Source organism: Hemitrygon akajei, chromosome 11 (genome assembly GCF_048418815.1).
Source record: "Hemitrygon akajei chromosome 11, sHemAka1.3, whole genome shotgun sequence".
NCBI classification, from domain to species: domain Eukaryota; kingdom Metazoa; phylum Chordata; class Chondrichthyes; order Myliobatiformes; family Dasyatidae; genus Hemitrygon; species Hemitrygon akajei.
Genome location: NC_133134.1, coordinates 150,427,893 through 150,444,515, shown reverse-complemented (window position 1 = coordinate 150,444,515; position 16,623 = coordinate 150,427,893). Strand labels below are relative to the sequence as shown.

Here is a 16,623-nt window from a genome sequence, read left to right as displayed (position 1 = left end):
AGATTGGACACAGTGGAGGCTGTGGTAGAACAAAGGACCCTACAGAAAATCCTGGCAATTCTGGACAATGTTCCTCACCCTCTGCATACCACCTTGGCTGAACAGAGGAGTACTTTCAGTAACAGACTAAGACAACTGTGCTGCTCCAAAGAGTGCTATACGAGGTCATTCTTACCCTTGGCCATTAGGCTCTATAATGAGTCAACCTATAGCCGGGGAAGTGATAACACCCTCCTGTTAGACTGTTTGAGGTAACTTATTTTTTTATTCTTTCTTACTTCTCTTTTAATATTTGTATATCTGTGCACTTGCAATACTACTGTGACACTGTAATTTCCTTTGGGATCAATAAAGCATCTATCTTTCTCTCTCTAGAACATGGAAAGCACAAGGATACAGGCAGTAGGAGAAAAACTTCTGAGCACAATAACGTGCAGGGCCTGTGATACCGAACACAATGCCTTGGTTTCTGTGTACAACAACATTTTGCAGCATTGAACCATCCAAAATTAAAAAAATCCTCAATGGCCTACTGTGCATGAAATTTTTAACGTACTTTTCCAAGCACAAAACAACTTTCTAAGTAATAGATCTTTGGCACATAACTTAACTATGGAGGAAGATTAGTAACTGGAGGACACAAATGTAATTGAGAAAAGAACTGGATGAAATTTGAACAGATACATTGTCACGCAGTCAATTGTCACGAACTGATCATCCAAAACAAATGTCACGAACTGATCATCCAAAACAAATGTGAAAACAGATTCTGCAGCCAACTTCAAAAAGAAAAGTGGATATTGTGCTTATCGATTGGATAAATATCTGAAAAGTAATAAGCAAAGGTGGAAGTAATTACAGTTTACTCTTGAAGATCCTGCATTAATATACTGGGCCAAATAGCCTCCTTCAGTGCCACATTATCTGCTAAAATAATGAAAGCAATTTTTGCAAATACAGAAATGTAGCATTTGTGCATGGTAGATTGTGTCTAACCAATCTTATGGATCTTTGAGGAGTTTTTCAGTGAAGTTGATGAAGGAAAGGCAGTGGATGTTGTCTATATGGACGTCAGCCTTTGACAAAGTCCCACTTGAGACACTGGTCCAGGAGGTTCAGTCGCTTGGCATTTATAGGATTCAACATTGGCTTAGTGGGAGAAGCCAGAGAGTGGTAATTGTTGGTCGTTTCTCTTGAATGCAGGCCTAAGACAACTGGTGTGCCAAGGGGTTGGTGCTGGGCCTATTGTTTATCATCTATATTGCTGATTTAGGTAATGGGTAAACTAGATCAGCAAATTTGTGGATGACACCAAGATTGGGGGCATAGTGGACAGCGAGGAAGGCCATCCAAGATTGCAATGGTATCTGCAACAGCTGGAGAAATGACAGATGGAATTTAATGCAAATGCGAGGTGGACAAACCTGGACAGGACCTTCACAGTGAACGTTAGGGCACTGAGGAGAGTGGTAGAACGGAGGGATCTTGGAATACAGGACCATAATTACTTTGAAAATGGTGTCACAAGTAAGTAGGTTCATAAAGAGCTTTTGGCACATTGGCTTTCATAAATCAGAGTATTGTGTACAGCAGTTGGGAAGTTATTTAAAAATTGTACTTTAAAAAGATATTGGTGAGGCCAAATTTGAAATATTACATGTAGTACTGCATCAGGTCACATACCTACAGGAAAGATTGAAAGAATATGGAGAAAATTAACAAGGATGTTATCAGGACTTGAGGGCATATGTTATAGAGAAAGGTTGAATAGGTTATGACTTTATTCCTTGGAAGACAGGAGAATGACAGGAGACTTGATAGTGGTATACAAAATTATTAAGGATATAGATAGGGTAAATGCACACAGGCTTTTTCCATAGAGGTTCAGCGAGGCCAGAACTAGAGATCATATGTTAAGGGTGAAAGTTGAAATATTCGAGGGGAACCTGAGGGTAAACTTCTTCAGAGGATAACATGAGCGTGGAATAAGCTACCAGTGGAAATACTGGATGCGGTTTTGACTGGAGAGCAGGTCAGTGGGACTAAGCAGAATAAGAGTTTGGCATGGGCTAGACAGGCTGTAGTTTTGGTGCTGTAGTGCTCTACAACTAAGCAACTTCTTTGCAGGATAGGCTGGGTACATACACATTCTTAAACACACAAGAGTTGAAGTAATTATCTACAAATATAAATTACTGGTTTTGAATAACAGCAATACAAAAGCTTACATACCCCAAGGAGGCATCATCTTTAGAGATGTGAGCTGCAAGGGCTTTGAGAACCTCCTGAGATGCCAGAGGAAGGCCAAGATTACTCAAAGCTCCCACTGCATGATAAATCTGGGTAATTGAAGAATCATCACTCACGGTTGCTAACAAAAAATCTCTGGTTTCATTGCTGACTGTAATCTGTGAATGAATTTTGAGGAAGAATTTAGTATGCAGCAGTCCTCCCACTTCAGTCAGATATTCAAGGTATCTACTTCCACATTTCAGGCTAGTGAGGACTGTATCTTCTCTAGCTTTCAACAGAATGAAGGAAAACACAGAATGAAGAGATTTTATTCTGAAGTTGATAGTTGTCCTTCAGCATAAAATTAATAACAAAAATACATCACAAATTCATGGATATGCTTTTCACCATCACCAGATGGTCAGTGACTTGCTGATGGTAATCTCTGCTGTGATGATTCTTCATGATGAGAAGATCAATAGAGACTCATAATGCAAAATCTGGCAGCACTTTTATTTGGAATACTTGCACTCAATTCTATTCCTTTTCTTGATACAACTTGCAAAACTAACTTTAAGGACCCCCATCACCCCGCACATGCCTCTCTTTGTTACCGTCAGTGAGGAGATACTGGAGCCTGAAGGCACACACTCAATGATTCAGGAACAGCTTCTTCCTCGCTGCCATCAGATTTCTGAATGGACACTAAACCCGTGAACATCACCTCACTACTTTTTCCTTCCTCTTTTTGTACTACCTATTTAATTTAACCCTTTTTTATTTATCTTACTGTAATTTACAATAATAATAATGCTTTTATTATGTATTGCAATGTAATGTTCCCATGTAACAACAAATTTCATGACATATGCCAGTGATATTAAACCTAATTCTGATCACTCATACTATTTGCTGGCAACCCTATTACAAAGTATCAGTGAAATTGTATATATAATTTAATAACATTAGTTTCCCTGTACTACTGCTACAAACTTCCTTACAATATTAGAATCATCCTTGCTTTGTTACAGGAAAATACATGGTGGAACAAATCTCTGTAGTCTTTTAAGTAAATATCTAAAGCTTAAAAATATTTCCTATACGTTTTTTTATATAAACACAGATGACAAATTACACATTACTTACCTCACAATTGCGTAGAGCTTGACTTGCTTCAGCAGCATAAAAAAGGGAATCAACACTTCCAAAGTCCACTTGTGATTTTAAAAAGTTACACGCTGCCTAAATGAAAAGATTCAAGAAAATAAAACTCATTACCAAACAGAATATTCCCCTTTCTCACTACATTCACGTTCAACAGCAAGCACAAATCCAATTTTATGTGCTTTGACAATTCAATTGCTGATTTAGATCCTTAAATGTTGTGAGAGTTTCTGCCTCTAACATCCTTTCAGAAGTGGTTGGAGGCAGAAATTCCAATTATTTCTGGCTGAAAATAATTATTTCTCAGATCCCCTCAACATTTCTTCCCCCTGACCTTATCTAGTTGTACACACCTATTCTGAGTGCAAAAATACTTCTTACCATCTATACCACCAATACATTTTATACCTTAATCAGGTTCCCCATCCTGAAAAAAAAAACAAGCTTGTCCAGTTTTTTTCTTTTTAAATGAAAATGGTCCATTCAAGGCAACAACTGTCCTCTGTCATCTTTTCAGAGTAATCGCATTCTTTCTATTGTGTGGGACCAGTACTCCAGCCGTGGCCCAACTACCAGTTTTTAAAAAATACATTGTTATAATGTAACTTCACAATTCTTATATTCTATGTCCATCTAATGGTGCTATGTTCAGGGATCTTTAGACTTGTTTCTCACTACTGCCTAGGATCCAATCAGTCACTGTAGAGGTCCGGGCCTTATTAGCTGTCCCAAAGTGCATCACTTATCAGGATTAAATTCCACCTGGCATTTCTCGGACCATATTTCCAATTGATTAACATGATCCTACAGCATGAGACTAGCTCTTCATAATTAATAGTGATAGCTATTGAGCATCAATACAAATGCATAAGTAGTACAAATGCATTATGATGCTATGGGACTTGAAAATAATATTTGATTAAGTATGCTGATCCATGGAGTAATTTGCAGTCTGACTATCTGAGAAGAGGATTAATTCACACATATCCTTGGGAGCAAAAAAAAGTCATCTTTACATTTCTCTCTTTTAAGAAATAATTGGGGAGGTATTGTGGATCTTTTTGACCCAGGGGAGATGTATGCTAAATATGAGAACTTGTATGAGATGAAAAAACATGATATGCATTCATGAAAGTTTATTGGATTGACATAATCTTTGTGCTACAACTTACCTGTTCATCTGCTACCTCTATTCCCAGCTTTTGCAAGCCTACTATGGTGTAATAGGCATTCTCCAAATTTATAAAAGGCTGTTCTAAAGTTTGTGCTAATCTTTCAATATCAGAATCAGACAAATAATGCTTCACAGTGACAGCGTGAGTACCAGTCAGCAAAGCCACGGTGAACAGAATGAACAGAATCCCTGAACCTGAAAGATAAGACAAAAAAAAAATGCAACTGGATCAAACATACAGGCACTAAATTCACAAAATATTATTTTCTGCAATTTTTCTGGGAAGCACTTAACTCTGGTATGTACAATCATCTGTTTCTTATAGACAAGCAACAATTTTAATGACATGGCTGGGGATTGCTGCATTGCTTTTCCCACAATTGAGTGCAGAATTAGTCAGAGAAGATACAGTGCAGTGGTGGAGGGGTATTTGTGATCAGTGCTAGGATCTCTCAGTTGGTTGAAAATGTAGTAGGTTTGATTAAAGTTTGCAGATGACACAAAATATGGAATTGTGGAATCATGAGGAAGATTGTCAAAGGACACAGCACGACATGGATTAGCTGAAAAGTTGAAATGGCAAATATAGTTTAATTTGCACAAGTGCAAGGTGATAGATTTTGGAAGGTCAAAATGCAACATGAAGTAAATGGCAGGGTCATTAAGACTATTGATATGCAGAGAGAATTTGGGATGCAAGTCCACAGCTACCTGAAAGTGTCAGCACAGCTGGATAGGGTGGTGAAGAAAGCAAACAGCATACTTGCCTTCATCAGTGAGAACAGTGACTGTAGAAGCTGGGAAGTCATGTTGCAGTAGTATACAGCCATGATTACTCCACGTTGACTACTTTGTACAGTTTGGCTGCACATTACATAAAAGTGTGGAAGATTTGGAGAAGGTACAAAAGCAGCTCACCAAGATTTTGAAATATATTAGCTATAAGGCTAATGCATTAGCTATATATCTCAGAGGATCTAACTGATCCCAACATATTGACGCAGCTATAAAGAAGGCAATATAGTGGCTGTATTTCATTAGGAGTTTGAAAAGATTTCATTTGTCAACTAGAACACTTGAAAACTTCTACAGATGTACCATGGAGAGCATTCTGACAAGCTGCATCATGGGCAGAGGCTGCAGAGATCCAAAAGAAGCTACAGAAAGTCGTAAAATTAGTCAGTTCCATCATGGGTATTAGTGTCTGTAGTACCCAAGACATCTTCAAGAAGCAGAGCCTCAGAAAGGCGAGGGCCATTAAGGACCCCCATGACATGCCCTCATCTCACTGTAATCGTCAGGAAGGAGGTACAGAAGCATGAAAGCACACTCAGTGATTCAGGAACAGCTTCTTCCCCTCTACCGTATGATTCCTAAATGGACACTGAACCCGTGAACACTACATCACTTTTTAAAACTATATAGTATTTCTGATTTTGCATGATTTTAAATTTATTCAGTATATATATATATATATATATATATATATATATATACATACTGTAATTTATTTATTTTCTTTCTATATTATCATGTATTGCATTGAACTACTGCTGAGAAGTTAACAAATTTCACAACTCACGCCGGTGATAATAAACCTGATTCTGATACAGAGAAGTTGGACAAATTTGGATAGTTTTCTCTGGAGTGTTGGAGGATAAGAGGTGACCTGATAGTAGGTTATAAAATTAGAGTTAGGGGAGATTGCCAGTTATTCCCCCCCCCAAAAAAAGTGGAAGTGTTAACTAGAGAACACAAGTTTGTGAGAGGAAGACTTTTAAAGAATATGTTCAAGGCAAGTTCTTTTTGTTAAGCTGAAAGTGGTAGGTACCTTGACCAGAGATATGATAGAAATGTTTAAAGGACATTTAGAAAGGCACATAAACAGGCAGGGATTAGAGGGGATTTAAAACATGCACAACCAGGTGGGATTAGTTAGATTGGGATCATTATTGGTACATACATGATGGGCTGAAGGGCCTGTTTCTATGCTATTCTATAATTGATGGATATACAATAAAGATAAATATATATTTACCACAATATTATTAAAGACTTTATTACCAGTTTACAACAGGCAAATCTGAACAGAACAAATACTTACTGACATGGCCATCAATTCTGCAATTTTGTGATCAAAAGCCTGATTATATTTTTTGTACTATTAACTATTGGAACATCACAAAAATTTCAAGAAAAAAAAGTGTATGGATCTGACAGCTCAGATAACATGGAGATAAAATGGTTGCTTTAAGAGAGTTCATGCTTTTTCATCCAAGCCTGTGAATGCTGAATGATGGAAATGACAATTATATGAATTGAAAACCATATACACTGGATTTACACTGAAGTTGTGGAGAATTATTTACAAATTATTCAAATCATGAATGAATGTATTTATTGCCCACTAACGATGGGACTACACCTATAGCTGTTAATGGAGTGTTTTAAATATTTTAGCTATCGGCAGGATTGAGAAATGTGTATGTTCAAAGTCATTTAATATTTAATCAGCTTTACATTATGAAAGAATGTGTCTGATTATCAAGTTTTTATCTATAGCAGGGTCATTTTAAACAAACAGTTATTGTTGAACTCAGTCAATATGCCACAATAGGCAATTGAGCTAATGCTCAAATCAACTGTTTTCGCACAGAGTAAAAAGAAAATGCAGCTAAAACCATTTTGATAGCTGATGGAAAGAAATCTGATTGAAATACTGCATAGATTTTGAAAATATGTCTTGGGAATTTTTAGATCAAGGTAGGTAGGGCTTTGGTTACACATTCCATTCAAGAGAGAATTCGTAAAGTGCAGCAGTTCCCCAGTTCTTTACTGAGTTAGTCATAAAACACTACAAGACAGAAGCAGGCCATTCAGCCATCTAATCCAATCTAACCTACACTATTAATCTGCCCAGCCTGCACCCGGACCATAGTCCTCCGTACCCCTCCCATCCATGTACCATTCCAAATTTCTCTTATGTATTGAAATCAACCCCACATCCTCCACTTGTGCTGGCAACTTGTTCCACTCTTACCACCCTCTGAGCTAATACAGTATGTCCAAAAGTTTTATTTAAGAACCTATCTGCCTGTGACACCAATTTCAAGGAATTATGGATCTGTATTCCCAGATCCCCATGTTCTACTGCACTCCTCAGTGCCCTACCGCTCACCGTGTAAGATGTACCTTGGTTTTTCCTCCCAAAGTGCAATGCCTCACATTTGTCTGTATTAAATTCCATCAGCCATTTTTGCAGCCCAGCTAGTCCAGATCCTGCTGCAAGCTTTGATAGTCTTCCTCGCTATCTACTACATTCTCAATCTTGGTGTCATCTGCAAATTTGCTGATCCAGTCGACATTATCATCCAGATCGTTGACACAGATGACCAACAACAACAATGGACCTAGCACCGATCCCTGTGGCACTCCACTAATCAGTTGCCAGTTAGAGAGGCAACCACTCTCACAAAGCCAATGACTAATACAATTTTATAATATAATCCTATTAATGTGGTCATACCTTTCATAGTCCTCAGTTCTACCAATAAAGCATCAGTAGACAAGCTCTCCATGACTGAGCACTGCCATGACATTTTCCCCGACTAGTAATGCCACACCTCCCCCTTTAATCCCTCCTGCTTTATCACATCTAAAACATCGGAACCCTGGAACATTGAGCTGCCAGTCTTGCCCCAAAATAATTGGATACAACATGCCCTGGGTAAATAAATGGATACTACATGCTGTCATTTAACTTAACATCTAACTCCCTGAACTCACTTTGTAAGACCTCGTCACCCACCCTACCCATGTCATTAGTACCAACTTGGACCAACTCCTCTGGCTGTTCACCCTCCCACTTAAGAAAGCTGTGTACTTAGTTCAAGTTATCCCTGACCCTGGCACCCAGGAGGCAACAAACCATCCAGGAATCTCGTTCTTGTCTACAGAATCTTCTTTCTGTTCCTTAACCAATGAACCTCCCCATCTCTACAGTTCAACTCGTCTCCCCCCTCCCTTCTGAGCCAAAGAGCCAGACTCAGTGCCATAGACCTAACCACTTTTGCTCTCCTCTGCTAGGTCAGTCTACCCAGCAGTATCCATATTAGTATACTTGTTGGTTGATACTTTGCACTGGATGCCGATCCTCTTTTCCCCTCCTGACGGTCACCCAGTTACCTGTGTACTGCATCTTGAGTGTAACCACCTCCTTGCATGTCCTGTCTATCAATCCCTCAACCTCCTGAATGATCTGAAGTTCATCCAGTTCCAACTCCTTAAAACGGCCTTTTGGAAGCTACAACAGGATGCACTTCTTGCAGATGTAATCATCAGGGGTACTGGAGACCTCCCTGCCTTCGCACATACCATAAGAGGTGCATTCCAGTGTCCTGTCTGGTATGCCCATTGCTCTAAATGTGCAATGAGGAAGTAAGAAAATTTCCCCCCAAAAAAACCAAAAATAAATAAAATCGACCTACAGCCTTCACCTCTCCTTTCCTAAGCCTGGATAAACCAAACCCCAACTCCCCACTCCTACACTTGCCAAGTGCCTACTTATGTGTAATCAACATCTCGTCAGGAACTGTGGCTCACAAAAAGGTGCCGACTGCCCACTCACTGCTTTTAAACTCTCTTTCCCGCTTATCAATCCAGTGTCTCCTTGGGACTGTGGCACACAAAATGTGCTGACTATCCCCACTTGCTTCTTTAAAATTCTCTCTCCCTCTGTGCAATCCATGTCTCCTCAGGATTGTGGCTCACAATATTTGTTATTAAACTAGACAATATGCTTGGAGATCAAAGTCCTTACAAATCACTAAAGCCAATACTTCTGCAACTCGAAAAAAAAGAGGCAACATTTAGAGTTGGCAAATAATGGCTAGAACTCATGACTTAAGATACAAGCTTTATTGAAAAATAAACAAACTGTAAATGCTGGTAATGCTGGAAGCGCTAACAGAATAGAACCAATTCTCCACTATTCAAAGTGTCTATCTAGGGTTAGAGGTCTAATGAAGGATTCTGAACCAAAATGTTTACTGTTTCTCTTTTCATAAATGCCACATGACTTAAGTGTATTGAGCTGCTTTCATCTTGTCCTCGACTATTCTTAATCATAGAAGACTATATTAATAGTAGGACATAGAACATGGTTTTATAACCATTGCCAATGTGGTGCATGAATACTATCTTGTTGGCTAGTTTGAATGGTCTATTTTGCAATGTAATTTACGAAGAAACCCTTCATTTATGGAAATTAGAAAAACAACCAATATGGCTGTTAAAAGCTCAAATAGGGCTTTATGTCAATTAATCACAAGATTATCCAAAAATAATCCATTAACATATTTGAATGTTTCTTGTTGCAACACCACTGAATCCATTTTGACAGACAGGCATTTCTTTCTTTTAAGAATACATAAGCCAACCGTAAAAATTTAAATGAATCTGCTCTCCAAACTTCTCTGTTAGCAAATTCTATTTAATCTATAGATAAAATATAAACCTTTATAGTTCCAGACACAATCTTGGACAGTTAAGGTCCAGACACAGCATAGTTATTGACAGTATGCTAGTAAGTTTCCATATTCTATATAATCATACAATTAATATTACATCACCCAACCATTACTGCTTCTGTCATCTGGGCAAAACTGATGAGATTTCCTCACAGTTGTACAATGTTCAATTCTATTCACACCTCCTCAAATACTAAAGTAGGTTGACACTCCAATACAGGTCATTTTTTGAAAATTACTTATTTATCCCTGCAGATGGAATTGAAATAATTTTAAAGAAAGAGTTCTTGTATTTAAGTGATATTCAGCCATCAAATTAAGACCTCGTTCAAACTAACTTGTCTTTTACCTTATGACAAATTAAAAGGCATTAATAGCGTTTTAAGGAGTGCAAAATAATTATGCATCAATGTACTCTGCAAGGTTTTATCTTCCGTAAAGTACTGATGCAAAATAACCATAACATTTATTTATTTAAAGATACAGCATAGAACAGGCCCTTTTGGTCCAACTAGCTGCACTGCTCAGCACTTCTCCACCCCTTGACATTTCCTTCTCACCTGAATTTACCCATCACCTTCCATTCCCGTCCCCCATCTTTTTATTCTGGCATTTCCCCCCTTCCTTCTCAGTCTTGAAGAAGGGTCCTGGCCCAAAATCTTGGCTACTTATTCATTTCCATAGATGCTGCCTGACCTGCTGAGCTCCTCCAGCATTCTGTGTGTGCTGCCTTCGACTTCCAGCATCTGCAGACATTCTTGTGTTTATGCCCAGCAAGCCACCTATTTAACCCTAGCCTATCACTGATCAATTGACCTATAACCTATACATCTTTGGACTGTGGGAAGAAACTCACAGGAAGAAAGGACAAAATTTCTTAGAGGATGCTGGAATTGAACTCCGACACCCCGAGCTGTAATAGCAGCACACTAACTGTTGTGCTAAAAAATTCATCGGCCACAATCTGCCACAACAAAATGATTCGCATTCTTACTGCATCATTAACAAAACATTGCAACTTCCTACAAAGTGCTAGAAGCTCGCAATCAAAGACCAATCACAAAGGGAGCGATCCTACAAAATTCTGAAAGGAACACACTATGAGCCCACTAGTGAAATCATACAGAGTGGTCATGAACTTGCAAAGGATGATCTGTTGAATGCAGAGGTTAGTGGGAAGTATGCTACGCAAAGTCTCTGCTTGCTCTGAGAGGAAGAGGTGGGGGGGGGGGGGGCAAACAGACAGATTCAGGAAATAAGTGAGATGTAGTTAAGCACTAATGCTGCTCAGCACATCAAGTGTTACAAGCATTTTGCGTCCTGGAAGTAATTTAGGTTTTTTTGCACTACTACAAGTGACAATCAAATTTAAGGAAAATTAGGGCAAATGACAAAAGACAACCGAACGTGCATGTAATTTAATAGAATTTGAAATAATCTGGGGAAGTAGAAGGTCTTAGGGTGGTAGCTCCACAGTACAAGAACAGTTAAAGATGTCTCACTGACTTTGACGTGTGGAATAGGTCAAAGATTGGGTCACATTAGATTAGAATTTGAAAAGCATAAAATGTGCAAGGTTAGAAAAAATTGCAGAAGCCTCAGAAATATAGCCAGTACTTACATGATTTGGATTTCCATAACAGATAATTTCAGGGGTGAGGCAGGACTGACATGTATAATTGAATGAATACTTCTGCGAGGAGCAGTTTTACGGGTTGTAAACTTGAGCTTTTGTACTGGATTGCCATAACAGATAATTTCAGGGGTGAGACTGAACTGGCACGGTAGGTGAATGAATACTTGTGCAAGGAGCAGTCTTACAGGTTGTAAACTTGAGCTTTTATACTGTATTAGGGAGACTCCAAGGGGTAGCATCTCTGATGAAGGTGCTTGTGCCCAATCTGGGGCAGCTCACTCACCTTTTGTGTCCCACCAGAAACTCAGCTCTCACCTGTGGCTCCAAGTAGCTGTTTGCATGTGACAGCAGTCACACCCCAGTGTACAGCTTCAACAGGCAGGCCTCATCCTGAGACATGGACACACCTGTCCTAGCATGCAAAGTTAGCTTTGGCGTAATGGGCAGATGAGATGAATGGTGAGATCTAACAGCCAGGAAGGCAGTTCTGCAAGACTTTGTGGAGAACGAAGGGCATGACAAGGTACAGAAGTAGTCATGGTTATCTACTACAACCAAGGAAGACCCCAGTTTGTGATGACTATTCATACCACCAACATCCAAAGTTGAGAGAATGGAACTGCCCCATTGCCATGGCTTTTCCACTTTATAAATTCTCCTACATGGATCTCCTGTCGTTGTGGATATGATAAACAAACAACAAGGAGATTACAGGCTCAATTCAGAACCCAACTAGAGCCATTAATCACCAGGAAGTAGAAATGCTTACTGAAATCCTGACCAAGAAATCATTGTGTACATCTGACAGCAAAAGAGCAGATGAGTTGGGGCAGTTAGAGAGAAAAAAAACTATACTCTAGCATGTGACTTCATGCACCTAAATGTCAGATGAATGTCTGGAGGAGTTTCATCCCTATTAGTTGTGTATGCCTTATTTATTAATTGCCTGGTTGTGATCTGGAACTGGAGTTGATAAAGTGAACTGCAATTTTCTTAAATCCAACAGATACACAGTTGGAAAGCAAAACACTAGAAATGTTCACTAAGTAATGATGGACCAGATACCATTTAAAATACCAAACTCAAACAGATCAAAGAGCACAGCTGAACACTACCAGCCTGGCTCCATGCGCGAACACTCTCCACGAACCCCATTCCCGACACACCCCTCTCCTTCCTCATGACCCCTGCTCCCCAGATCTACCCCTCTCCTTCCCCGCGACCTACCCTCACACCCCAGATCCACCCCTTTCCTTCCCCAGACCCATCCTTCTCTACTTTCCCTTCCAACCGCGGATGTATGAAGCCAATGAATGGAAGGGGCGTGCGACGCCACGTCCGCACAGAATCCCCGCGCTTCGGCTCTCTCGGTCGATCGATGAGGTACGAGGAGCCGCTGGTGTGTTGGGGGGGGGGGACCGGAGGCTGGCAAGGTCGGCGTGTCTCCCAAACGCGCTCGACTCCCGCTCCTATTACCTGCAGCTTCTGCCATTGTCACCGCGTCACCCAGCCAGAGAGGGGGTCAAACCGGAGCCGTTTCCCCTTCCGGGTTAGCCGGCTCAGAACTCCGTAATTAGGGAAAATTAGATAAAATATTAGACAAACCCTCGGCACTGCAGCTGGATGACAGAGGGTTGCTTATTTTTTTTATTAAACTACATGCTCTTGATTTGTAAAGATGAGGCGCTGATCACTTTTAATGAAGAGTCGACGATCCTAAGTGCATCCCCGCCCCTTTCCTCCCAAATGGCTGTTTGGTGGCATAACTTTGATTAATATCATTAAATTTAATTGTTCTAACTATAAATCAGGATTTCCCAATAATGTGATTAACACGAATGTTAATTTTGAAATCCCTTGAAGGGAATTGCGATATTGGGCGGGATCTGTAGATGTGTTTTAAGGGCATTGGCTGTTTCGACACGTCAATCATACTCCACGGCGGTTGTGCTTTTTCTCGTTGAGTAACTTGGCCAAAGTGCTTCGTGTGTATTCGGGTCGTTCAGAAGAAAATCTTTGAAAAGTCCTCCCTTTTTTCGTTCTCTAAGAGGGGCAGGATTAAACTATTAATGCAAAGCAAAAAAAAATGCAAACGTTACATTTCTGAAATAGAGCTGGAGATGCTCGACAGATTAGGCAATGCCAGTGAATCATACCCAGGGTTAAAGTTTAAAGTCGAACACCAGCACTGTATATTTTTGTGGCTAGTGTTCCTGCCGAGCTTAATTGTTCAGCAAATTGTATTCCTATGTTTTAAACAATATTGGTGGCATCCGTCGGTCTCAAGAGACCATGGATCTACGCCTGGAGTTTCCAGGGCGCAGGCCTGGGCAGGGTTGTATGGGAGACCGGCAGTTGCCCAAGCTGCAAGCCTTCCCCTCTCCACGCCACCGATGTTGTCCAAGGGAAGGGCACTAGGACCCATGCAGCTTGGCACCGGTTACGTCGCAGAGCCATGTGTTGTTAAGTGCCTTGCTCAAGGACACAAACACACTGCCTCAGCTGAGGCTCAAACCAGTGACCTTCAGGTTACTAGTCTGATGCCTTGCCCACTAGGCCACACGCCAACACCATAGTTACAAGTTTATAAGGTTTTTAAAAACTGCTTGCTTTCTGCTAGATGGTATGTATGTGTCATTGTACAACTTACACATGGACTTCGGATGCAAGCAACATTAACTCTTCATACCTGCCCACCCATCTGAAGAAATCAACAGCATAAAGACAAGGACCCTTATGATAGGCTGGTCCGGAAGATTAAGATGCTCAAGATCCACAGTGATTTGACCTCTATGGAGTTTTGCATACATCATTTCTGGGATGTTTGTTGTTTGTGGTGGCATGGATGAAAATGTATAAGACCTGATTAGTAAATTTGCAGATAACAACTACAGCATTGGTGGAGTTTAGTGAAGCAAGTTATCAAAGGATATAGATCAGTTGGAAAGTTATGCAGAAAAATGGTAAATGCAGTTTAATCTGGAACCGAGTGAGGTGATGCACTTTGGGAGATCTAATGCAAAAGGAGAGTATATAGTAAGTGGCAGGATCCTCAGGAACGTTGAACTACAGAGGGATCTTTGGGGGTCAAGTTCATAGGTCTCAAAGTGCCAACGCACGTAGATCGGGTGGGAAAGAACACACTTGGCATACTTGTTTGCATTAATCAGGGCATTGAGCATACATGTTAGAAGGTCACATGGCAGCCATATAAAACTTCAGTTAAATTGCAATTGGAGTATTGTATGCAGTTCTGGTCCCCTGCCCCCATTACAGGAAGGATGTGGAGGACTTGGAAAGGGTACAGAGGAGGATCATCAGAATGTTGCCTGGATTAGAGAGTATTAACTAAAAGCAGAGTTTGGATGAACTTGGATTGTTTTTGCTGGAGCACTTGATGGGGGGGGGGGGGTGCTAATAGAAAGTGGTTAGGATAGATAGTCAAAACCTATTTTCCCAGTCTGGTATTTGGCATTTACTGGAGGGCATACATTTAAGCTGAAAAGGGAAAAGTTGAAGGCAGATGTGTGGGGGAAGTTTTTTCACATGATGAGTGATGTGTGTCTGCAGTGGACTTGCAGGGGTGGTGATGCAATCAGACAGGGTAGTGTTGTTCAGCAGGCATTTACACAAGCGTACAAACATGCCAGGATTAGACGGATCACACATGGACAGGTTTAGCTTAATTTGCATCATGGGCAGTGTTGTGAGTAGAAGCGCCTGTTCTATGTTCTATGCAAAGACCGAAATAATGTAAGCAACAAGGTATTAAAACCCACAAAGGGGAAAATATGTTCTTCATCACTTTATCAAGATTCATTTTGAATTTAAATGTTTCAGTCTCCTCCCATCACCTAACTCCAGGTTAATCAAACGTAACCCATTCAACTTTACATCATAAGACAATATGCCCATTCAAGGTATTAGTCTAATAAAATCACTCCTTCATCATTCTCCATTCCCATTTCCCTCTCTCACCTTATCTCCTTACCTGCCCATCACCTCCCTCTGGTGCTCCTCCCCCCTTTTCTTTCTTCCATGGCCTTCTGTCCTCTCCTACCAGATTCCCCCTTCTCCAGCCCTGTATCTCTTTCACCAATCAACTTCCCAGTTCTTTACTTCACACCCCCTTCCCAGTTTCATCTATCACCTTGTGTTTCTTCCTCCTCTGACTCCTCGTCTTTTTTTCTCCAGTCCTGATGAAGGGTCTTGCCCAAAATGTCAACTGTACTCTTTTTCACAGATGCTGCTTAGTAAGAGATCTCTTACTATCTCTTCTTTCAGTTAGTCCTGATGAAGGGTCTTGGTCCGAAACGTCTACTGTGCCTCTTCTTATAGATGCTGCCTGGCCTGCTGCATTCCACCAGCATTTTGTGTGTGGTACTCTATTCTCTGTTAGCTTAGCTAATTCCTTGCTATATCTGCATGCCCATTTTTTGTGAGTTATATTTTGCCCTCTCACTTAAACTATCTGAATCCTTTTGTAGCCTTCTGATGTGCTATTCATTTATAAAAATTGTGAAATATTCACGCCCCCAACTCTGATCCAATGGCACGGTACTCATAATAGCTCACCAACAAGTGAAAGACCCATTTATGCTTTCTCTCTGTTTTCTGTTATTTCCTACATCACAAGTGGTGATCTTCCACCATATCCTTTGAGGTAGCACTTATCAAATGAAAACAAAATACCTGAAGAGGCTGGAAATCTGAAATAAAAAGCCTTCTGAAAATCTAAAAACAGGATATCTATTAATTATACTTTACCCACATCACTTCATTTCTTCAAAGAGTTCCAAAAAAATTGGTCAAGCATGATTTCCCATTCGCAAAACCATGTTGAATTTGGCTGATCACCATGAATTTGTGTTAGTGTCCTGCTACGAAGC

The 16,623-nt window shown here is 40.2% G+C and overlaps 1 protein-coding gene across 2 annotated transcripts in view; it reads right to left on the bottom strand.

The window, feature by feature from the left end:
* The window catches only part of rpn2 (ribophorin II), a 62,675-nt gene extending 49,390 nt beyond the window's left edge, over positions 1-13,285 (bottom strand). For both annotated transcript variants that reach the window (XM_073061915.1, XM_073061916.1), the window contains exons 1-4: positions 13,211-13,285; positions 4,569-4,765; positions 3,379-3,474; positions 2,233-2,408 (exon numbers count right to left, since the gene is read on the bottom strand). In XM_073061915.1, the coding sequence (XP_072918016.1) occupies positions 2,233-2,408; positions 3,379-3,474; positions 4,569-4,765; positions 13,211-13,226 (485 nt within the window). In that variant the 5' untranslated portion in view covers positions 13,227-13,285. The remainder of the gene's footprint in view (positions 1-2,232; positions 2,409-3,378; positions 3,475-4,568; positions 4,766-13,210) is intronic.
* Between the last annotated feature and the right edge of the window lie 3,338 nt (positions 13,286-16,623).